Source organism: Scatophagus argus, chromosome 4, assembly GCF_020382885.2.
Source record: "Scatophagus argus isolate fScaArg1 chromosome 4, fScaArg1.pri, whole genome shotgun sequence".
Classification (NCBI taxonomy): Eukaryota; Metazoa; Chordata; class Actinopteri; family Scatophagidae; genus Scatophagus; species Scatophagus argus.
Window position 1 is genome coordinate 21,437,331 of NC_058496.1, and position 25,653 is coordinate 21,462,983.

Here is a 25,653-nt window from a genome sequence, read left to right on the forward strand (position 1 = left end):
TGTGTGTGTGTGTGTGTGTGTGTTTGCATGGATGTATGAGCCTGGCTTGGGGCAGGTGTGTGTGGGGGTGTGAGGATCAGCAGTTTGTTATCCTGTCGCTCCCAGGCTGGGCGTAAGCCTCCCACAGATCTCTACTGGCTGATTACATTCATTAAACACTAAAGTATGTCTTTGGCTGAAGCTGCGTCAATGTATTGAATGACTATAAAAACAAATAGCATCGTCTGTACTTAAAACCTGTGTCATCCTTTAAAGGAAACAGTCAATTAACAATGTCAGCTTCTCTGTATTTTAAAATACATTTGGATTCAAGCATATTTCTAACATTTTCCAAACTTTAGCAAACTTGAAAGCATTTTCCAGACTTTCCAAACTTTGTACAGACCCTGTAGCTTTGCTAGAAACAAGTTAGCAATGTTACTGAACAACAAATACCAATGTTTACATTTTTTTTTTACTTTCCGAATACAAACTAAATACAAACAAACTAATTACAGCCGAACTTGTAAAGTCTTAACTCAAGGTGCTCTTAATCTTTGCTTTGAGCTTTCAATCAGCTTTTGATGAAACAGTACTTGTAGCCTACTTGAGACATTTTGTTAGGATAGAGGATATGTGGTACTGGTACCAACATATCCAAGCATAGAGAGCGTTTCAAGCATAGAGAGTTCAAATAAATTTACCATGTGCACTGGGACGGGTGTGTGTGGGTGTTGGTAGAAGAAGTGCAACAGCCTACACGAGACAAACCTCCAGCGGAGCCCTAAGCCTCCCCTCCTGAGTCAGTATCTGATGTTGGGATCAAGCCTCTGCCAGCTGTGGCATAACGCAAGCCTCATTAGGTCCTGGCATCAAGCAGTTATGGCAGCACAGAGCAACAGAGTGCAGCAAGACACTCCATTTCCTGTGAAACACAGCAGGTGAAAGAGGAGAACAGAGGACTGATCTCCATTCTGGGCTAATAAGAAAGTCTGCAGTATTCAGACTGATTCAAACTGTACTGTGTCACAGCTTCCTAACGCAGAAATGGCTTTATTTGACAAGCTACTGCCTGAGCATCACAGAATCGATCATTTATTTTCAGTACAGTACAACGTGACTCAGCAAAGATGATCATAATAACAGACTGGTAATAATAGTGAGCCATGTTTAAAGAGATTTTCAGAAATGTTCTGGGGACTCAAAAGCTGCCTCATTCATTCTTAGAAATGAACACGGCATCTAGCAATGTGAGCCCTGTCAATATAAGATATGTCTAATTGATAAAGCATTTCTCATCATTTTTCTCTAATAGCCTTAAAGTTTTGTTCAAAACGAAAAGAGGACCAGAGTTCTTCCTCGGTGTTCTAAGCAAATGTGTCAGCACATTCTATTATATATTTCAATTGAACCTGAACTAAACCTAAACTAAAGCTGTGCAGGCATTGTTTGCAATGACAGTGTATGGGTATAGGTTGACCTATTATTTAATTAAATATTATTTGCTGTTAACATTTCCTACAAAAACCACAAAAACCAGCAATCAATTAATCTGACTTTGCCTCTGCAGCCAAAGTTTAACAGAGCTGCCACTTTCTCCAAAATTTAAGTTTTAAAAATCTGAACTACGCTCTTTGTTCAAATTAAATTGAACCCTTCCTGCACACCAAATTCCCCAAACACTTGCACACATTTCTTCTGTGTTGGGCTTTTCTGAGTAGCACAGATTTACTCACAAGGGTCCCCTCCAGTTTTTTAAAGCTTAGTTTAGGGCAGGGCAGCATGACAAGCAACAGGCTGACAGTGTGTGACTTGTTGTACTTTTAGATGATAAATTTTGAAAATGAGTCAAACGTTTAAACACTGTCCTAGTGCAGTAAATATGCACTACAGCACCAAATGTGTATTTAATCCGCAGCTGAAAATAGTCCCTAAAAATTAAGTATTTACTCCAGAGTAAAATTTGCTAAATGATGGGCACTACTCCGTAACTGGCCCATTTTTAAAAAATGTAAACCTTTTCCCAATGAGAAAAACACAGAATAATGTCAGCTATATCCTTTAATTTTTAGAACCAACAATGTAAAAGTTGAATCACGCCAGGCTAGCATCAGGAAATACCATGGAAATCAAATCATTGTGTATGTTTAAATATGTAGAGATGGCACATATAGCCCTTAAATTTTGTGACTGCCGTTTGGAGCAAAGCACTTGAATTTCGATTCAGTCGCATCAACTAATTACACCCATCTGCCTGAGACTGATCCGACCTCAGCCTACATTATGAGATCAGCGTGTGTGTGTGGGCACACACAGCTCCAGGAGCACGATGCGCAGTCGTGATGCACAGGTGTCACAGGCACAGTCACTTCCCTGTTTAAGCTCCAGGCCCATCTGTTCCATTCATACCAGGTGGAGAGAGGTCACAGCCGCAGCCAGACGTTACAAGTCGACTGGTGATCACCAGGTGCTCAGACCTTATGCAAACCATAACTCAGAATATGAGATCTAACAGCTCGTGATGTCGCTAGGAAGTGAAGACTTACTACTGTTTGTACTGTCCTCTGGCCGATGAAGCATTTGAAATGTTAAAGTGGAGGAAGATTAAAAAGTTTATCAGAGCTGTTTGCTCAGTAAACTGACCAGGTCGTGTTGGGCCCTTGGGTTTGTACACATGGCAGGGTGATAAAAATGTCCTCTGGATAAGGTTTGAAGATAAGGGCTGGCAGGCGGCCAGCTGAGGGAGCCCAACGAGCTACTGAGACTCCTGAGTCTCACAGCCGAATTCAACTCCTTAAATGACACCAGAAGCAACACTTACAGTCAAGTTCAGATTCCAGAACTTAAAAAATGAACCTGCAAGGAGAACAAGCAGCAAAAGGGGGAACATAAATGAACATATTTGTCTATAGTTGCTGATTGACAACTACCTGCTTTTTAGCCCTGTTACCCATTTCAATGAGAGCCCTGTGCTCCAGTTACAGGGGGAGTTAAAAATAGGCCTCACTCAGTCACCACTTAGCCTGGCAATGTGGAGAGCAGATTGTAAATGAGCACAGTGAAGTGCTTGAATGGCAGTCCTTGTCGCTGGCTCTCTGGGCTCTGATACACACACTGAATGTAAAGCAGTAACACACACTGCTAACGATTGAGCAGTAAACACACTTATCATGCATTAAAAGACTGTGCGAGGCAGATTAGGACAACAGCAGCACTGTTGCTCTGTAAAGCATGAGAAGAAATTATACTTACTCGTATGGTTAGACCTCTAAACTGGCTCGCTATACATCGATATTACAGCGTCTGACGCAAAACCAACCACACAATTTTGTTGCACGTTAGACTGCAACTGGGTAGAGATTGTTGGGCTTGGAGGTGACACAGAGGGGTTCCTCTGGGCTATAGGGAATGTGACAGACCAATGCTTACTGCACCTGTTTGCATCCAACTAATCTCATATCCTTATTAATCAATCAATCTATAGATGAAATGTCAATTATAGTATATGCTGAAATACGTTACTGCAGTTTCTATTATGTTTCCTGCCCGCTAAAGAATGTGAGTCTTCTTCCCACAAGCTCAATGCTAAACGTTTCACTACATCCACCTGCCAGTCGCTAACTTTGCATGTGAAAGTGACATATTTTGTCATTGGAGGGAACTCACTCCAACGAAATTTGTGCTCTGCATTTAACCCACCCAAGTGACGTGCACACACACACAGCAAACCCGGGGCAGTGGGCGACCGCGTGCAGCGCCCGGGGAGCAGTGGGGGTTAGGTACCTTGCTCAAGGGTACCTCAGCCATGGACACCGGTACGGGGAATCGAACCAGCGATCCACCGGTTACGGGTCCGACACCCTAACCGCTGATCCACGACTGCCCATGTCTGTACTTTGGTGCTGGGCAGGTGGTGTGTAGCAGGTTTATTAGCACAGTTTGGGATAAAAACAGCATCTTGCAGAGCCTGGAACCAAGACTGATGAGAGCAACCATGAGAATGAACCAAAACAGTAAAGTTTTTGCCTGTAAAACCTGAAAGATGCTAAGATGTGCCAAAGAACCGATATGACTGGGTTCTCTCTGGGTTCTTCATTTCTTTCATGTTACAGTTTCTCATTTCAGTTAATACTGATTAGTGCAGCTTCAGTATTTTCTGTTTGTTCACTTCTATAACCTATTTTTTGCAGTCTCACCAGATCTTTAAAAATCAAAAAGAAAATATCAATTCATGTCAACTTTCCCTTAAGTGCATACTGTCATGAACCCAGACTAAAAAAAAGATGCCCTCATGCACCTTTCTCCATTGTATAGCCTGAGATTATATCAGAAAATAATTAGCTCTTTCTTCATGCATAAATCATGAGAAGGAAGATCAATACTGCTTCTCATTCTGCATGTGCTTCATTAAGGGCAACAAGAGGCATCACATCAACAGGGCTTGAAAAATGTGTTGGCAGTGCCAGCGGCCTCTCTCCTCATCGACACCACTCTCGGGGTAGATCCACATGCCGACAAACACTGCTTCACAAACACAACTCTGCTTCAGACGCAGACAGCATCACATGTCTGACTGTTCCTGATAACACACAGGCTAAGTCACATTGAAGTGATTATACCAACGAAATGCATAGAAGTATGGAGGATCACGTTATATGGCACTCGACCTGCAGCCATGCTTAATGTTCTTGCTAATCACAGTTATTCAAAAAAAAAAAAAAAAAAAAAAAAAACACTTAAAAGTTCACAGGCTATGTTAAAGAGACTGTCTGATTGGTCTGATTTGGTCTGATTGTCTAAAGCAATCCAAGTTTTTTGTTTTGTTTTGTTTTTTTACACAGCAGCATTCGTTTTTTGTCTTATGTATACAAGGTGCAAGGTCAAGCTAAGCTAGGAGTCTGATGGGAGGACATGAACTTGAGCGTGACTATTAGCAGCCCAAACCGGCTTTTCTGCTGTCATGTGGCCTCCAGTCACCCGACAGACTCCACACTGAGCTGAAGTTCCTCTGATGTCCATGTACATACATTGCTGATATCAGTATTTGCTATCCTGTCACTGAAAGCCACATCTGGTGTTACTAATGCATGATCTATATGATCTCATATAGTCTATTAATTCTACGCTATCAGTCTCTGGGAAGCTATCCAGCTGAATTGACTCTAATGTGCTGATTTGCTAAGGTACAGTACAAATATGAGTAAATATGATGCTATTCTTGTCCTTTAATTTAACAGAGCATGGATGTTGTGTGGTGTTACTGCCATTTTAGAAGCTTTTCTTCCCTGCCAAGAATCTAATTATGTGGGAGGGCTGAGTGCTAGAAATTCTGGCATGAAAACTGTCACACTTACAAATAATTATTACAATTAAAGTGGATCCAAAATCACACTAAAATGTTACGCCTGAGTAGGGGAAATAAAGATATTTGTACATGTTCTGTTTCTGATCCATTTATTGCATAGCTGACACAGACAAGCAGTTGTACCAGACATGGTTGCTATAGATTTCACAGAGCTTAAGCAGAAGATTTGTCATTTTTCAAAAAAATTTAGTCTACTATGCATTGAGATATTTGTCTTCCATGCGAAAAGCCTCCGTGATCTCTCTGAATGCCGACAACAATGACATTTGTTAGATTCAACATGATTAAAATGACAGGCTCCTGAAACTGTGAGACAGATGCTGTGATTTATATTAGTGATAGTCTAAAAATGTACAGTAGAAGCAGAATGTTGGTACAGTGAGGTGTTATGGGTTGTTTTTCTGTTTTCTCTACTTTAGCCTCAGCCCGGCATATCTGCACTGGTGCTCTCCTGTTCCAGCTGCCACCACACCTCAACCCATGGCACATGAAAGCAGTCTCCACGGACAGCTGCTGTCACATCCCCTGTCACCTGCTGCTGACAGACAGACCTTATGTCAGCCACTCCAGACACAACAACACCAACTTTTTGCCCACCACTGCCAGAGCTGAGCTCACATGTTTCTAGGGTTCAGGCAGAAACCTGACATTTGAGCTACACTTGCGTATGGACTCCCTTGGGTCTTTACTTAGCTCAGAGGTTGAGACAGCTGTACTGTTTCTACATTTGCAGTATCCTGACCAATTGTTTATGTGGTGCTTCCCAGAGCCAGGTGTAGTTTCTGACTGCTCAGCAGTTTCTCTATAATTCCTACTCCTCCTCTTCCTCCACCTCCTTCTCCTCCAGTTTTGGAAATGATTCATCTGGGGCTTTCAATCAAATCAATGTTGTTGATTGGAATTGTGGCTCACCACTCTAGTTCCTGCACTCAGCCTCCCCCACTGATATTCCCCAACTGAAAACCAGCATAGAATTACTAATGCTACACTATACAGACAAAAGTATCGGGACACCTGACCATTTCCCCCGACATAGACTTGAACAACATCACATTCTAAATACACAGATGGCTACAGCATTTTCCACTCATCTGGGAAGACATTTCACATAATTTTATTCCACATTCCAGTGTTTCTGTGGGAATTTTTGCCCATTCATGCAGTAGAGCAAAAGTGAGGTCAGACACTGATGTTGGACCAAAAGGCCTGGCTCACAGTCTCCACTCCAATTCATCCCAAAGGTGTTTGGTGGGATTGAGGTCAGGACTCTGTGTGGGCCAGTCAAGTTCTTACACGCCAAACTCATCCACTGGGGCACAGTCATGCTGGAATAGAAAAGGGCCTTCCTCAAACTGTTGGAAAGAAAGTTGGAAGCATAACATCATCCAAAATGTCTTGGTATGCTGAAGCATTAAGATTTCCCTTCGCCAGAAGTAAGGGGCCAACCCCTCCCCCCAGAAAAATAGCCTAAACAATGTAATGTGGTAGCAATACTGCAATAGTGGACTGTATGTATAATTAAAACTGCTTGCAATAAAGGAGTCTTTTGGAGTGTTCCAAGAAGTGCATCTGCCAGCAATTCCCCTCAAATCAGGAAAGAAAACTTTGTTCTGAAAGTAAAATGCAACAGAGGTCTCCAGAGAAGACCTAAGACTAACAACATTATGCACACATTCTCAGGGGGAACTTCTTGATTTGCAGCACCCAGCGTATCAGTGCAGGCAGACATATGCTAAGGAGCGAGGAACGCTGGGGCTCGTCACAGGTAAGCTGTGATTTCATTAACATGGAGCAAGATATACGGTGCAAGACTGGCTAAACCCACAGGCTCGCATCAGAGGAGCTTTAACCTGCCACAGTGAGAAGATGAAAACAAGCATTTCGTCAAACATTTTACCTCACCACAAACCAAATGCAGAGACTCAATCTTGGCATCATGGTCTGGGACTGACGGATATAGGTATACTCAATACAGGTGTTTGTGCAGCACTTGTCACTGCGAAAGGCAACATAACTGCAGCCCCCTTAAACCACAGCTATATTAAAACTACAAAAAGGGGTGAGTCAGGAGGAAAATGCGAGCTGACGCTAGCCAGCATTTTCATGAAACACATGACAGAGCAGGCAGGATCAGAATCTGAAATGAATCAAGAAGGGCAGTGAGCACAGTGCGGCGTATGGCCCTGTATAAAGATCGATTAAACAAACTAACTGGTATCCACAGGTTATCCAGCCCAATATTCAGTGGTGCTAAAAGCCAGCATACTCATCGAGTTACGCAAAGAGGTACATTATAAGTGCTGTACCACTGAACTCCTGTGGGTGGTATTGGTACTGAAGAGTTTCTGTCCAAGAGAGACAGAAGGGGAAGATCTTAAGATACTAAGCTGAGTAAATATTTGACTGGGAGTTCAACACAACCCACTTTGGGCAGCCTGGTAAAGCTGCACGTTCACACAGCCAAAAAAACAGAAGCCGTCTTGTGTAGAGAGATTGTATGCTCCACTGCAATGTATCAATGAGATATCAAAGGTCCAGTTTTTCAGTCACCTATCTGGAGTCAGTGTTTTATATGAGTTATTAGGAATTAAAACTTTGGGGCAGTAGGTGTCAGTCTAGCCTTGTTGATCGGTGGCCTGCCTTTGTGAGCAGGTTGGTCCCTTCCCATGTCAACAGGGAATACTATTAAAACAATTTGAGGGATCAGCTCGATTTGGCCAGGTGGCTAATAGTTCCACAGCAGTTTAATCAGGACTTTAGCAATTATTCACACTGTTGAGAATGCACATAGTGGCAGTAGTGATGGGGGTGGGGTGCAGTGCAACAGACTTACAGAATAACAAAGTCTGCTGTTCATGTCAGTTCTGATCAAATGGTTTTAGACTACTTGACTAGCTTTGCACAGCCAGGTCACTGAATTAGATCACTGTGTGCATGTCGGATTAAGACTCCAACTAAGATCCAAATTTGGAGTAAAGTGGTGAGGTGGTGGTGAAGCCATGGTATGCTCAACACTGACAACCAAGGGTTCTGCTGTAGTTTATCACTCATTTGGCACAAGCAGAAAACATCCAGACCATGGAGGAGATAAGGCAGGATGAAACTCCTTCCCTGGGGTTTCAAGTGAAACTGGATCTAAAGCACTTAACACAGCACACCCACATGACTTTTAACATTGAAGGCCTTAATAAAAATGGCTATTAGGATGGAGAGTAACCAATGGGCTTGACAGACTTAAGTTTGCTATCTCTATAACATTGGCTGCTGTTGTTAAAATGAAGAGCTAATGAATTCTGATGTGATGGTTCTGAATAGGCCTCTATTATATAGCCAATACCTTACGGTATTAAAAGTAGTTCTGGGTTAAGTTACTGCTGTAACTTGTCAGCTTGTTAGCTTGACATGCGAACAACAAGTTTACAGAGGAGTAGATACTGGTAGAGACACTTTTGCTCTTGTGTTCTTTGGAAAGGCAAAAAATAAATGCTCCAGACTCTCGCTAACGCTCTAAATGCAGAGTAGAGAGTACAGCCCCGTGCACACCACTTTGCCTTAAAGAGAAACTAAGTTTAGCAGACCCGCTACATGCCTTGGTATGGTTGCCGAGCTACAGTATGAATGGGCAATCGCTCAGGGGAGGGATTTAGTGAAGAGTAAGTTCTCCTGAAACAAGACAAAGGCAAAACGAAGAGAAAACATCCTCACCCTGAAAGAGATAAGACAGGATGAAGCCAAAGCATGCTGAAACATCATGCTTTGGGTGCTTGAGAGCTGCAGAACCACACTGCGAGACTCCCTGATGAAAAAAAAAAATCCAGACCAACCAATGAAGTGCTTGACTGAGTCATATCACATTAAAACATGAAAAGGAGCAAATTACGTAAGACAAACTGTGCCAGGGAATAACTTTTGTTATGACTTCAATTATGGAAGTGAAGAATTCTCAGCTTGTATTTCCAAAGTCAAACTTCCTGTCCTTCTTTTTCAGTCAAAGATAGAGCAAGAATGACTTCATCAGCTGGATATGGATAACACTCAAAAATTGCAGGCTTTTCTGCAGAAAACAGTCTAGCAGAGGAAATCCACAGTTTAAAGCTGGCCGGTTTCTTTTCAGCACAAACTTCAGTGTATTGCAGCCCTTTTGCCATATCTTAACAATAATTCACAGTCCCTAAATAAAACAATCTATGGGATTAATGTCATTTCAAGTATAAAAACTCAAATTGAGTCCACACACTCTTCAAAACTAGCTTCAACATTCAAACTGTGGCAGAGATTTCTCTCCATATGACTGAAATCCACAGAGAATGGCGAAGGCCTGAGGGCTGAATACATTTGTCCATTTAACCTAATTTTAAAATAGACATTTGACAAAAGGATAACAAGGTAGCTTGTTGGAATACAGTGGTTCACCAACAAACTGGTTCAGGGTGACGTTTTGCTGGGCTTTACTTTCTCTCTTGGTATTCTAGCTGTAGGTTAGTATAATGGCAGGAATTTAATAGACAAACAAACATGTTTAGTCCTGCATAAAAAGCCAAAAATTGCAGGAATGCATTTGCCTTTTCATATGTGTTTTGGTGTTTTGATTACAATTTCAGATATGGGAATGAATGATGGAGAGTGGAAAGCTAAAAAGGTGAAGCTCGTTTGGAAGTCAAACAATAACTATTGCACAACATGTTGTGTTGCTAAATGCATAAAACAAAACAGGTTTTGTCTTTCTGGTCTAATGAAAGCAACTTCATACATATACACACACACACACACACACACATATATATATATATATACACACACACACACACTGTCATAGCAAAGTACAGTACTGCTGTACTGTTATAGGGGCTGCTGCTAAGGCCCACACACATTTGTATGTTAATGAACAAAGAGGACATTTCTATCTTTAAGTACCTAACATTTGGAAGGTCAGGTTTTAATAACTAACAATATAAAAGAGATGCCTATTCATACACTGACCTGAGAGGTGTGAAATAATAGCATGTGACAGACATGACAGTATAAGGTTGCCTCTACAGTGAGCTACAAAGGGACTGGAAAATGTCTAACAGAGGCAAGCCTGGCTAGATCCCTCAGGATCCATGGCTTCAAGGATGAGAGCAACCACTCATATTTATAGAATGTCACGTCACACAAGTACATCATTTGGACATATAAGAACAATACTATCTTTGGGTGTTTTTAAACTATATCATAATATTATTATTATTTATTTATTATTTCATTTACCAAGAAATTATTAAATTGATACCAAATGTGTCTTATTTAAGCCTGCATTAAGTAGTTGCAGTTGCCCGTTTACACGTTTAACATTAACATTCATTTTGACTTTTGACTACATGAATCTCCTCTATTTAATCTGCTTTTGTTCTTTATAAATTCCTGTCTGAGACTTTAGATGCTATATGCTCCACTGTGTTCACCAGCTAGTCACCAACTTTGTCTAGGAAGGTCCTGCTGTAAACTGTAAAACCAAAACTATGACTTTAGAGACTGTAAAGCTCAGAGGAGCTGAGTTAATTCTCTGTGGGTTCATGACTGGAAGCGAGCCCTTTTACAATCATGTTGTTATTTGATCCGTAGCTAACATTAAAATGTTAACCATAGCAGCTTTAAACCTACAATAATTGATTTTTGCCACTTGGGGACAGCAAATGATTATTTATTTACATAACTTGCAGGCACAGAGCCAGATTATCATACATTCAACTGTGTTTGTAGATAGTGTACAGTGGGGTTTTAGAGCTTTTCACTGGAAACACATGCCTGCTGTGGTAACAACAAAAAAAAATGCTATGACAACAGTTAGTTTTAGTTAGTTTTGGGCAAAGGGGATCAGCATTCAGCTGACAATTCTCAGCTGGTTCATCATTACAAACGACACCTTTTACTCTGACATCCTGTTTCACACTGTCCTCTGATGTGTTGTTATTATGTCCATTATAGCTGCTTTAAAGCCTATAAATTTGAGAACTTTGTACTGTACTGTAACCCGGTTGTAGTATCAAGATTTTTCCGCTGATATCAATAAACACCACAAAGACTGTGTGAGTTTGCCCCAGAATATTGTCTAATTTCGTAGAAATGTATTAAAATTTCCCACTAAAAACTACTGTCATCTGAATTATTTGAAAGATGGTAAAAATCACAGAAAAATTTCATATAAATGAAATCACATAGCGGCTTCAAGTAAGAACAGGTTGAGATCTTCACAGGTTTACAGTAGTTCAATGGCTGAACTCTACTACAGAGCTGAATGTGTGGCTCTGTTTGCTGTGCCCTCTCATCCCCACAGACCTCTAAAACCACTTACTTCAAAAAGTGGCAAAGATGCGGAAGACCTGCCCTTATAATCACAGAGTCTATCTGCTTGTCTTCCTCTGAGTCTGAGAGATGGACACTGCTTCGGTCTTGTAAACACTGGGAGTCTCAGTTCACTACAGACTCCTTGATCTCTCAGAAAACCACTCCAGCCGAGGGTGTTAAGACATAGAATTCTGTTTCTACTTATTACCAGTCATGGGCTCCCTCTGGCAAAGCAACACGAGGGGAAACAGGGTGGAGACACCCAAGGAGGGAGAGGCTGGAGGTCTAAATGAATCCCACATGTTCCCCAAGAGGAGACTTTTCAGGCAGCCTTGGCTTATTCGGCTGTTGGGAGGGTGGTGGAGTGCAGCAAACTCTCAGAGCACCTCGCTGCACTTTCCCGCACTTTTCGCCCACACACTGCTGTGCACTGAATCCACATGGATCCATTTAGCTCAACTATGGCATCACAAGGCACAATTTACTTTTTTGGCAAGCATTAAAGCTCCAGAAAGTCACTGCTTCAGAGAAACCAAAAGGACTTAAAATAAAGACACAGTCATGAGCTGCAGGGGGAAACAAAATCAACTTGATTGATCCAAAATACAGATGATCCATCTGACCAAATTAAAGATATTTCCTCCCTGTTCTTCAAGGCATATTAAATTTACCTGATTCACGCATATTACAAAAGAGTGCACAAATAAACAAACAAGTTGGAAGCTTGGCAGAAAGAGGACGGCTAATTTTAGAAGGCACTGATTTCTATTTAAGCTTAACATGGGTTTGAAAATTATGCTAAGAACATGATGCACAATTTGGATTCTTTATCACCTGCTGTTGTAGATTACTGGGTTTATGCTTTTAATCAATTCTTATAAATCCTGCTAATCTGCAAACAATGATCTCACCCTATTAAAAACATAGGGTCAAATGCAGATAGGATTTTACTATGAATTAGCTGTATATTTAAACACACTGAATTTGTTTTGGGATTCTCATTTCATTTTTGGAAGAGATGCAAAGAGAGAAAGGAAACTATTGCTTGCAAAATGTGATGATTAAAAAGGAGCAGTGGACTATTTATAATGCAATAAACTGTATTCATCTTGTAGAGTAGGTGATAACACTGATGCTTTTGTGGAAAATTACAGAGGAACTGAATCAGGAAAACTTGCCTTAAAGTGAAACTTCACAGAATTTAAAGCTGGCACCAGTTCGTGTGGCAGGTACAGTAGGCAGTCGACGTGTTCGCGGATGCATGTTGGAGAGCCAGAGAAGAGGATCTGTCAGCATTATCTTAACCTAGTTGTCAGGCAGTGACAGGACGGCTGGGATGGAAAGAGATTAGGAGACCTGGCCTTTTATTTTCTGGGCCTCTTCGACTCATCAATACCAATGGCGACAGACTACTCTGACTGTATGAAAGCAACAGCCTGCTGCTTATAGGCCTATTGATGATCCTATCATGATGGGGGGAAGATGAGGAGGCAGTTCCCAATACTCTTATCTTCAGTGTAAGTTTGCCTTTGTACAATGGTCACTGGTTATCCTATAGGTCAAGCATAACCATGGTCTCCACAGTGGCCACATAGGTGATTCTATCTTTTTCTATGTTATCTTAGAGATAACAATAGACAAACACAATCAAATTATTTTTCTGTTCTCCCCCTAGGAGCCTTCAAAAGATAGATAGATAGATGCTTTATTGATCCTGAGGGAAATTCAAGAAAAGAACCTTAACTGGAACCATGGCCCCACAATGAGAACCACTACTCTGCAGCTTTGCTCTGAGGAGACACAACAGATGGACATACCTTTGCTCGACAGATATATGACAGTTCCTTGCCACGGTGGACAGGGCTGGTTTGTGTGTATGCACCTTGGATGTATTGGTTGTATGCTAATGGTTGCTCACAAGCCCAGAGAATCCCATTCAGAGGTCTCCAAGACTGACACTCTGTTAGATCATTAGTAGATCCAGACATTTGTCAGAAACGCACATTTGATCACATCACAAACAAGATCATCAAGCACGCAGTCCAGATTCAGACATTTCAAGCTCCCACTGGAACAGCATGGCACCATGATTTCTCCCGCTGTCTCCACTGTTTGAAAGGAGACTTTTTGATGTTAGACATTTTAAAAACAACAACAACATCCAAGAATATCTCTATTTTCATTTGCATTTTCACTATGATGTGCAACAGTGACACAATGCATCAAAGTCATTACATGTGTAAAAACTGTACTGGAGTTCATTCCCACTGACATTTTGACACTGATCACTCCAAAATAGCGTTTTGTTTGGCATAAAAATGTGATGAACATGAATGAGTTTCTAAATCAAAAAAACATTTATGGTATTCCGGAGAAACTGGGGTCTTTTTTTCCTTCCACAGAAGCTAGTTTCATCATTTCCCTTATTTTTGAACGTTCAGACATTTGACAATTACATGCACCACTGAAAACTAAAAACAAGAGAAGTCTACAGCAAGTCTCGTCTACCGGCTCTGTAAGGCTGTAATTAGGTAGTGCAGTAAGGAGACTGAATGTCATGGCAATCCATCCAGTAGTGGCGATATTTCAGTCTGAACCAACGTGGTTGACCGACCGACCAAAAGACCAACATTAGCATTCACAGAGCTAAGCCGCTAGCATGGCCAATAAACATTCTTAGTGTTATGGACAGGCATACTGATACACATCAGCCCCAATCTGATAAAAAAAGACATTAGAGACAAATATAGAGAAAGATGTTTGGTGTTGATTAGGCAATACATAGACAATGTCAGGACACTGAAACCTGTGACACCAATGGGAATCTGTAAACATACAGTACACTGACTGTGATACTTTCAAATTAATTATATTATACTGAAATAATTTAGGAACTTCTCTCAAGGACCCCTAAGGCCCCTGAATATCACTCAGGACAAGTTTGTACCAGAGGTACATGCATAACAACTATAATGTCATTTCTAAGTAGCAGTGTTCAACAGTAGATGGATTTAAATAGAAAGTATCTCAGACTGGAGCTACATGATGGTATCAAAGAAACATGCTGTCAGAGGAGTTTTGCTTCTAAATGGGGGAAGGGACATAACACAGCTACAGACTACTTGTGAGTATAAATACTTCAAAGTGAATTAAGTCACGTCAACAGTTACATTCTAGAAAAGGAAAACAGGGTTTTGTGACTGTAGATCTCTATGCAGTAAGCCAAATTGGTCCTTCGCGTTTCTGTCTTTCTTCTGTCTCTGTGTACATTCACTTTCTTTTCACTGTTCAGCGTGACTTCTCGTTTACTTCATTCTCTGCACGAAAGAGTGCAAAGTCTGCAAGAACCACATAGTCACTACAGCTGCATTTATGGGAAATACACCGTGTTCAAAATAAACTGGAATTATCCTTTAAGGCTGTGACGCTGCTGCTGCAGCAGGGGATTGGCCTTCAGTGTGTAATGATTTTATAGGTTGGAAACGTGTCTTGTGGTAAACCATAAACCACAATAAGAAAGAAAATTAATCATTAATCACCACACAAACTACAAATAAAAAGGCAATTTTATAACCCTGGCCTCATCTTTTGCTCTAGCTCAAAATGAAACGAGACTCCTCCTCCATTCATTATGGCCTGTCACTTTAAGTAGTTTTTGAAAGCAGAGGCGACTCAAGCCTGCACTGCAATTGTCAATCTCCAGGCCCTCGGTCCCAGGTGCTGATGGATGAGGACCTACAGAGGAAATTACTTTGTTATCTAATCTGACAAAGCTAGCCACACCGCACCGACCGGCAGCTGGTTTTATATTCAACGACAAAATACAGCAGTTACAAGTACAAGTAACAAGCCAGAAGACTGTGCCACATGGATTTTATCAACAGGCCAAGGAAATATTTTGGCCCTAGTGAGGTGTACATCTACCGACTACTTCTGGTCAAGATAATCAAAGTTTTATTGTCTGCGTGACATGAGGACAGCATATCACCATCACTCATCCACTTCAGATGAGGGGCTGAATCTGAATACAGTGACAGTGTGTGAAGACAGAATATAATATTTCAATGAATGTTTCTTATAGCAAGTTGAGTACGACATGAAGACGAATACTGATGAGCTTGCCTTAAGAGCTGAAATTTGGAATGTTTCTATAAAATTTATTAGAAGGTTAAAATTGTACGACTACGTCACTAAGTCCTGTTCAGTGATCAGTGTGTTGTACATGATAAGTATCACATCAGGGAGACTGAGATTCTCTGGTTTCCAGATTTGAAAGATGCATTTTCTTGAGCGCAAACACCGAAAGAGCTGCTAATAGGACATTTTGATAACATGTAAATTGGCAATTTCCTTCCTTTGAGAAATTCTCTGTATTTGCAACATCTCAAATTTGGTACTATCCTCAGGCACCTATTTTAATAAACAAACTAAACACAAATCAGCCCCAATGCCACGTGAGCAATATTTAAAACAGGCAGCCGAGATGGGCTGACTTGCACAATGAGCATAAACAGGACGACTTAAACCAACAATTCATTTAACTACAGAATGAATTGTTGTGTGGGGCGCCTTAAAGCCACTAACGCCGCACAGGAGGAAGGCACACAGGCTCTAATGGACACTAATACCGAGCAGCGAGGCATTATCGGTTACAAGCTTGTTTACCAAACCCCTTGACAAAAAGACACCGGCAGCTCAGCATACACAATCGCACGCAGGACGCGAATTAGGATCAATGAACAAACATTCAATTATGCTTTTAGACCTTCAATTAATAAGACACAGAAAAGCACAATGTGACATAGAGCAGAACGACTATGGGCCAGGTTAACACAAAGAGGGTGGAAACCACAGCAAAGTGTGAGTAGCCTACCAACACTTCTGGACTTATATATGTGCCCATATGTTGAATGTAGTTATATACATGGGGGGAAAGGTTAATTACTAAATTTGTACAGAAAATATACATTTTTATGTTGTTCTTCAACTCAACTATGAGAGCTAGTGCTGTGCCCATAGACAGTAAAATGACTCCATAAGTATGCATTTGCTCAGTGTTAATGAAAGACATTTAATTTCATGAAACTAATTAGCTAACCTTAATGGTAGCTAATATTAGCCATACTGATGAGCAGGTGAGGGAAGATGCAGTATTTGGCTAACACTTCATAAAAACATACAATTGAGGATATTATGGCCTGCTGTGTTGTGTAAACAAAGACATAGCTAAAAAGACATAGCTAACCATTTTGTTCCATTTAGTTTCCCAAATTATATTTCACAGTAAAACAGAGGTTCTATACAGGGGTTAAGCGGAGGTTAAATATAGTAGCACTTGTTTAAACTGGCTGATTCTCATCCTTCTCCTTCCTATACATCGACAACGGCACACTCTCAACCAAAATCGGAAATACATTTAAAAATCTCTACAATAACCTCTGATTGTGGCACAAATGCAAAACAATGCATCCAGTGGGATCTGAATGAAGTATGATTCAATGGATATACGGTGAAAAGGAGGAAACAGATGTGGAAGCTGAAGATTAGATTCCTGTCAGGCCTGCTCTCAACTGCAGCACTGCTCTCAGCCCGGTGATATGCTGGCTCCAACTGCCACCACTGACTACCTCTCTCATAATTCACCTTCACACAGCAAAAACTGCTGAACACAGGACATTTCCACACGATCAATTGAAAGTTTCCACACATTTATCCATGCATACTCTGAAGTATGGACTATTGGGCTTAGCAACACATGATAATGCTCAGCCTGGCTGTTCTGTTTCCTGAACAGGTTCATTTGGCATATTGTCAAATTCAGTGATGAAGCCATTCTGAGGAATTACTCAAAGGTAACATAGAGCTTTTTCAATGCAGCTATATAGAGATGGGACAAATTTAGAGAGTGAGGGGTCTAAGCTACTGTATAACAAAATCAGGGCTGGCATGACATTATGTTGGGTAAATCATGACCAAAAGCTTAATTTATCATCAGTATTTTTGTGGTGAGTTGTGGTCATACTGCGGAGATATAAATAATTCTGTACTAATGTGTTCTAATTCAGTCTCTGTGGGAAACACAAACTGTCAGGCGTCAGTAAGCCAAACACAGTAACACACCATGGACAGTGTGTGTGTGAGCCAGTGCTGGCTCTGAGTCCCATCCTCCACTGCCCATATGACACCAAGTGGCCTGCTAGCAACAGTGAGACCTTAAACATGCTGCAGCCTAGGAATAAAAAGTTGTATGTATTGTAGTTGTATGTTGCTACTTTTGTACTTGTTACATGTAGCTTTTGTTAAGATATTTTAGATAAAGGTGTACCACAAGGCCAGACTAAGTTGAACATAATGGACTCTATGTGTGTTTGAGAGTGAGGATGCATGGCCTACTTCACTGCTCCCCAGGAGGTTCCATTATAGGCGACACAATCCTCTGGACCTTTAACTGGGAAATTAAGGAGCAACAGAGTAAAGTCTTAATCCTCACCCTGGAACCATCTGCCGAGGGAAGAACCTTACTGTTTAAATGGAAGGGAACCCCAGCGAGAGAAGAAAACTATTATTTTGAAAAAATCTCTGAGTGACAAAGATTCTGACTCCAGCTATTTGTGAACCATATGGCTGAAATCATTGTTAAATTGCAACACATTAATTCTACATCAACACTTTTCATGTCATTTGTTTACACAAAGCCCTAGACAGTATACTAAGGAGAGCTGGGATTTTTAAAGCTGCAATCCATCCTACTGACACAACGCATAAACACCATATGTTTCTTTCAGTTCCAGTCATTGACCTGAGACAGAGTGCAAAATCACTCCTGGTGTGGCTGAAGCATTTTCTGTGTCCATTTGGGACAAACCTTGTTCAACCAAGTGAAGAACATATACCGCATCTGACATTTGCATCCAGTACACATCTGTGTTACACACAACCTTTGACTCGCAACAGCTACTGATGTATATGAATACATATAAAGCAAAAACCTGTTAAAATGATACAAACCACTTGTTATTATGCAAATCCAAATCCTATTATCCACAGTAACACAAAATAAACACTCTAAAACCTTCTACCTGTGGAGGGTGAGGACTCACATTCTGCAATAACATTTTGGATAAAGGTCGGATGATCTATCCCCACAGCACTCACTCCAGTTCAGAGGTTCCCAAATGATTTTCAGCCCTACCATCGGGTTCTTTGCAGATGTAAGACTGAGTGTGGCATTGATTTAACTTGCAATCAATTCACCTAGGGGCCAGCATGAGAGGAGTCTGCAGAAATGATGATTCAGACCAAAGATTGAGACTCTCTGCTGTTACCCCTCTTCTTCATTCTTCAGATGGAGCGGCCTGGGACGAAAGCCGTCCTATGTGGGGGTCCTTGGCACGACTGTGATGCCGGCTGATAGGCTGAGTGACAATATAATCATCCTGATTGCAGCTGGTGTGGATGAACCACTCTCACCTGCTTGTCAGAACATAGAAATTTACTGGAACTCAATTTAGCGTCCCCTTTTGAAAGCTTAATGACCTGCTGGCCTTGGTCAGAGAAAGGAAAACCTAAAGTACTGTATGCACACTAGATGAGACATGGCTGTACTTCAAATGCAATGAAATCCAGTTGGAGATCTCCTGCAGGACTGTACTTTGGGAACCGCAAGACGAAAATGATTATAATGCTAGTTGATAGGTTGTTTTACACTGTAACTACCCCAACTTGGTGTGCATGAATCAGACACAACCGCACGCTCAGGCAATGCAACCATTTTAATCGTATCTACTACTGCCTGCTGCATTTTCCTCAATGGAAAGCGAGTATCTGCGGCCTAAGCTCTGGTCTCCTGCACGATTACATCGTTGCTAAACTTGCATGTTTCATTGGAAGTTTGCCTTGCAGGTACAATGGCTGAATGGTGTGTCTACGGCTGCACAGGAAGACTGCTTTTTGTAGATCCATTGTAGAACTCCTGTAAGATTCCCCGTTAGGTTACACACACTCCTATAAAATCACATATACTACCTAAGTGGCTGAATCCAACCATGCAAACTTCGAGCTACAAAGCCATTCATTTTCTGTGTAATCTGAGGAAACACATCGTAAGAAAATCCCTGAGTGCGACGAATAAGAACAAGAAGCGATGCAAACTTACGTGAAAACGAAAAATAAAGTGGTCGATCCCACAAGGAGTGTGGCAGCAGTGGACACTGGGATGTATTTGGTGGGTTTAAATCTCTTTCCAGCGCTGTTGGGCATTCTGTAATTTCCACATTCCTCAATTATTTATTCCGATTGGAGTCGCATGTAGAAAAAGGTTGCAGTGTACAGTTTACAGGCCTTTCTGTAGCTATTAAAGGTACAACCAGTCCGTCTTTTGCTGTCGTTGAAGCCGCACAGATCCTAAGACAGAGAGGCAGAAATACACCGCGCTCACTGAAAGCCCAGAAATCCCACCCTTACAATCCAGCCCACTGGTGAGGTCACTGAACCACTTGAAAAGGTGGAGCCTGTGTGTAAACCCTGCAAGTGCCTTCGCAAGAAAACGATCGGATCTACGGCGTTACTTTGTATTTCGTCGGAAGCATCGTTTCTTCTGCACTCATTTCTTGTCAGCGATTCCGCGAATATAAAAACGTACTTTTCTCGCAAGTGCTCGTCGACTCTTACAGTCTGCCTGCAGGCTGTATTATATTGACACCGAAGAGTCTCTCAAAGTTGAAGACTAGTAGCTATCGCTGTTTAATTTTTTGTAAGGTAGCTCTGGTCTGAATGTGCAGTGTTATTAAGGTGTAGCGCACAAGACCAAACTTCATTAAGAATCCCGCAGTTTAATGTTGCTGTCCTGCCTTCAAGCTTACACATATGGACCAAACAGCCATAATGACTTTTTCAAAGAGTCAACTTCCATTCTTAAATTCGGTGTGGTTATTGTGCACCAATCTGCATATACTGAATAAACCCGAAATTGCTAAAATGATTACGCTCGGCTCATCCCACCCAGTCCTCGATCACACTAATAGACATGGAGGGTAGGTGTAAAGAAGAAGGGACAGTGGTAAGCTCTCGTGAGGTGAAATCTTTCTGAATTAGTGTGTGGATTTGTGCGACTTTGACGGTAAACCGAATAAGTTAAAAGCTCATACAGCTGGCAACACTGAAATGTTACATATTCGATGGAGATTTCAGTGCCACTGTAAGCGGGGGAAATGATCTGGGCTACTCGTGGACTACTACGCTGTAGTTACAATTGTGGATTTGTGTATTAGAGCGCCATCGAGTGGCACATGTTGGGATTTGAGCGGATTGCGAAAGCCAACTGTTTTGGCTCGGTCGAGCCACCGTAATATTTGTGCGAAACTGCTTAGATTAGCCTGCTATAGCTCTGTTGTTCCGGCTGTATTTTTAGTTCCCGTCTGAGAGGTGCAAACCGGTTGATATTTGTACCACAAAAGCGTGTTTTGTTTCGTTTGAGGAAGCTGGAAGTGACAGTCAGACGCCCTTTAGGAGAACTCCACACATTCGTGGAGGGGATAGCGTTACCACGTCTTGTTAACAGTGGACCACTTAAACTCGGCTAATTAGCTAACAACACCGGTAGTTTACTTCTTCGGTGTCTCGCAGGATGTCGTACAGGAAAAGTTTAAAACTTATTTGCGGATTCGCTGGAGGCTCTGCCGTCCTAGTGTTGGCGGCTGCCGCTGCCGACTCCCGTCGATATTTCGGTGAGCAGCGTGGAGAGGTGTCCAGTCGGTGGTCGAGGTTCAACGTCCTTCAAGCTGCGCAGCCGGCATGGACACCTGCCAGCCACACACCAGCCCCGAGTGGACACTCTTGGGACTTCAACTGGGATAAGTACGTGCCTCTACACGCGCTGTCTCCTGACTGTGTGATTATATGATCGCAGCTAGTCCTGTTATATTACCTCCATTCTCTTTCTTTCTTTCACTTTGGCACGGCCAAGCCACAATGCTTCTGACAAGACAGACTGCTATTACTATATTTTTAACATTAAATTTGGCGGTCACAGTCTCACCGACTGCAACTGTCCAATATCACAGGAGCTGCAGTTCTTTCATAAACCTAAAATGTGTCACAGCATATCCTTTTAAATGAAGGATCATGCTACTGAGACGCCCCGGCCTACAAATCACATTCTCCAGACGTCATCATCACCATTTTATAAGCTTAAATGAAAGCAACAATGACCATGTCTATTAAAATCGTGGCTCATCATATTTGCTGTCACAGTATTCTTAATTTGATTGTCTTTCTATATCGTATCATGCTGATAATGATCTTAAATAATATTGTTAACCCAGTTTTCCATCCCTCAAGCTAACCATGTGAGACAAAGCCACTTCTAATCTTAAGATCACCTCGTCTTAACTCTGTTTAGGAGAGACCCATCTGCTCTGTCCAATGGGAAGAAGAAAGAAACTGCAACTGAAGACCCCAGCTCTGAGCAGGACAATGGCAAACCAAAAGCTACCCGCAACATCCTCCTCATCAGACACTCCCAGTACAACCTGAGCGGAAACAGTGACAAAGAGAGGATCCTCACTCCATTAGGTCCTTATTTCCCATTATGTCACATGGAGAGTTGAACAGGCAGCAGTCTGAAGAACAGTCATTTCAGTCAAACAATTTCATTTCAGTTTATTTACATAGTACCAATTCACAGCAAAAGTTATCTCATGACACTTTCCTGCATTAATGGGACATAAATGTGTGCAGAAGGAGAGGGAGAGGAAGAGAGAGAGCTCAGTGCATCGTGGGAGATCCCCTGGCAGTCTAAGCCTATAGTAGCATAACTAGGGGCCAGCCCTAACTATAAGTTTTGTCAAAAAAGAAAGTTTTAAGTCTACTCTTAAATGTAGAGACTCAGAAGTACATATTAATACTTGGAATGAGCTTCCGTCTCTGCTGTTCTGTCTCTGATAGTGTAACAACATGCATGTGCTGTCCCAGCCTGGCAGAATCTCTGTTAGCTTGCATGCTGTTCTCTGTTTTCCCTCACTGTATCTGACACACTATTATGATAAGCGTTGTGTGTTCACTTCTAGGTCGTGAGCAGGCCGACTTGACAGGCAAGCGGTTAGCAGCACTGGGACTGAAGTATGACGTCCTAATCCACTCCAGCATGGCCAGGGCTACAGAGACAGCACATATCATCAGCAAACACCTCCCAGGTAGTGGACAGATTCCTCATTGGGCTTTGGGAAAGTTTAATTTTGTCACTCTAAAAAGTATTTCAGTTTATAGGATTTTATAGGCTATATTTTATATGAACAGTATCAGTCAAAATTCTTTATCTTTTTGTGGCATGGCACTCTTTCCTGTTTGGCAGCCTAGATGATTCTGTACAGGCCCAATTAAAGCTGAACACCACAAATGTATATTAACATTTATTCCCCTTGTGCCCATTGTCATACGGGTCCAGGAGTGGAGCTGTTGAGCTGTGATTTGCTGAGAGAGGGTGCACCTATAGAGCCAGTTCCACCTGTCACTCACTGGAAGCCTGATGCTGTGGTGAGAGAAGCCACACCCACTCTGTCTCCATAGTGGGCTTTAGACCCCATTTTCCTTTTCTTTTCTTTTTTTTTTCTTTTCTGTGTTTTTTTTGTTTGTTTGTTTTTTTTGTTGCATATTCTTGTTCAGGTCATTTTCTGCTGGCCATATGTTTGTGTAAGTGTCTTGTCAAGTGCTTGTTTAGGCTTTCAGCTGCAAAGATCAGCCAATACAACAGTGCGCTGCCACAGGAATGGCTCATAGGAAGAGTTGATGTCCAAAATGCCAGCATTTTTAAGGAGTCTGGAAGCTGAGGATCAGCTCCAAGACCCAGGCTTCATCAAAAACAGGATTGTTGATGAAACCATCCTACGAACTGTCCATGTCAACGTCTTATTCAGTAACGCCTAATTCTAAAATATAATTGCACTGTTAATCTGAATGTAACCACTAGTATTTTCTACAGCCCCCCTCTGTGATTCAGTGCTGTCTTTCAGCCTTTAGCAAAAGTAACGTTTCCTATATAGTTGGCCCTCATTTTGGAATGAAACTCTTCACACATTCCACTGCAATGCACAGCAGCATCATGTACTGACTGATGGGGTTCAAACAGAACCCTTTCATGTTGACAAAGGTGGCTTTCAACCTCTTTACCGTCCTCCAGCAGTACCACGAAGACGGAGCTCGCATTGAGGCAGCCTTCCGCCGCTACATCCACCGGGCTGACCCCAAGCAGAAGGAGGACAGCTACGAGATCATCGTGTGTCATGCCAATGTCATCCGTTATTTTGTCTGCAGGTTTGTGTCGCCAGCAGACTCGCTCGTCACGACTAAGCTGAGACCAGAGAGTGGCTTCTTGCTTCGCTACCCATCGTGTTTAAACAATGTAGCAAGTGTTTTTCATAAGATTTCTTTGATTGAATATGTTCTTCCTGTTTAATCTAAGTTTTCTAGCTACTATATGCAGCATTGTTGACTGCTTGTCCTGTGCTTCTGGCTACAAAGACCATTTGGTACGTCTAGTTAGTTATGACAAACGTTAAGTATTCTCCAAATGAGTACTTACTGGACAGCATCTCACACAGATCAGATTAATTTTTAAACAAGTGGCTTGTCAAATAACAGTAAGTCCAGTATTCAGACGCTCGTTCTCAGCTGCTCATCTTTCTTTTGTTCTCGCAGGGCTCTGCAGTTTCCTCCAGAAGGCTGGTTACGTATGGGCTTGAACAACGGCAGCATCACATGGCTCACCATCCGCCCGAATGGAAGGGTGGCCCTCAGAGCTTTGGGAGATGCAGGATTCATGCCTCCGGACAAACTAACACGGACCTGATGGCACAACACACCACAGTTCCTGGGACTCAGTCCAGTGCCCAATTAGTTGGTCGCGGGGCAAAGCTCAGTTTTCTCCTTAAGTGTCCTGAAAAATACTGTTGTTATTATTTTGTAATTGAACTACCATCATGTAAAGAGAGACTCTGTGGTCGTGGTTGCTTCTGTGTCATCAAATGCCAGCAGAGGCCAGTCAGAGCAACTCCTCCTGAATGTAACAGGATTTTTACAGAAAAAACTGTTGTATTTGTTTAGCTGTTGTAAATGCAAATCTTGCTCCCAGCTTAACATTTCATTACAGTTTGCTGAAGTGAGGATTATGTGTTGTGTGGTGCAGCTGTAGTAAATAAAAACAAAATGATGAATGCTCACATTTTTCTTTGTGAATAAAACTGAAATATCTCAAAAAAACAAAACAAAACACAGTGGCAGTAAAGTAGGTGTGATGTTTTATTGATTAGTTGAAAGCAAATGAGGTCTAGACATACAGAAAAAATTCACCATGAAAGTTATCTTTTTTACTAAAGCACAGAATGCTAAAAGCACAAGAAGCATGTTTTAAGTTTTTTAGGTGCATTTTTGCAAAGTTCCACATTCATAAACATTCTGAGACCAGAATTAGATCTGTTGCCTGAGAGCACAACCATGACGATACAATCTTCTCAGTGAAGTAGTTTGTGCTCTCGGATAAAGGTTTAGTTCACAAAAAAATTACATTCAGAACACTTGTTTCTTTCAACCTAAGTAGAGTGGCAATTAGAATATCCAAAATGATTGGCTTTTTTCATTCTAGAAATGGTTGATGAGCCCTCATACAATGGCAAATTACAAATAATTTGAATACAGCAGATTTTTGCATATTCACTTTCCACCATGTTTTGGTGAACTCCAAGGACCTGCCATATGTATACAAGTTTACTGAAAGCCAGTCTTAACCAGTTAAGATGTTCATCACATGAACATGTTAACTTTGGGCATTAAAGCTCTATTAAGTGCTTTTTTGAAATCAACACTGAATCAAACAACTTGTGATAAGGATAGCAAGTACTGCAACCCGACTGGGTGTCGATACCCCACACTTACAGCTCTCAGGTAAACAGCTGGGTTCCCTGTAATGCAGATTTTTGTTAACAAGATAG

The 25,653-nt window shown here is 41.6% G+C and overlaps 2 protein-coding genes across 7 annotated transcripts in view; one reads left to right on the forward strand and one right to left on the reverse strand.

The window, feature by feature from the left end:
* The window catches only part of zdhhc8b (zinc finger DHHC-type palmitoyltransferase 8b), a 64,817-nt gene extending 44,019 nt beyond the window's left edge, over positions 1-20,798 (reverse strand). The window contains exon 1 of the mRNA XM_046385749.1: positions 19,827-20,798. Coding sequence (XP_046241705.1) covers positions 19,827-19,930 — 104 coding nt within the window. The 5' untranslated portion in view covers positions 19,931-20,798. The remainder of the gene's footprint in view (positions 1-19,826) is intronic.
* A 200-nt stretch (positions 20,799-20,998) lies between these two features.
* On the forward strand, positions 20,999-24,883 carry pgam5 (PGAM family member 5, serine/threonine protein phosphatase, mitochondrial). 6 transcript variants are annotated; one of them, XM_046385754.1, is made up of 6 exons: positions 20,999-21,526; positions 22,071-22,243; positions 22,738-22,863; positions 23,109-23,203; positions 23,847-23,980; positions 24,365-24,883. In XM_046385754.1, the coding sequence occupies exons 1-6, from the start codon at positions 21,297-21,299 to the stop codon at positions 24,513-24,515; spliced, it is 909 nt and encodes a 302-aa protein (XP_046241710.1). In that variant the 5' UTR covers positions 20,999-21,296; the 3' UTR covers positions 24,516-24,883. The 6 variants fall into 6 exon arrangements, with proteins under 6 accessions (XP_046241710.1, XP_046241711.1, XP_046241712.1 ...); XM_046385755.1 differs by having other exon boundaries at positions 23,850-23,980; XM_046385756.1 differs by having other exon boundaries at positions 23,115-23,203.
* Positions 24,884-25,653: the final 770 nt, after the last annotated feature.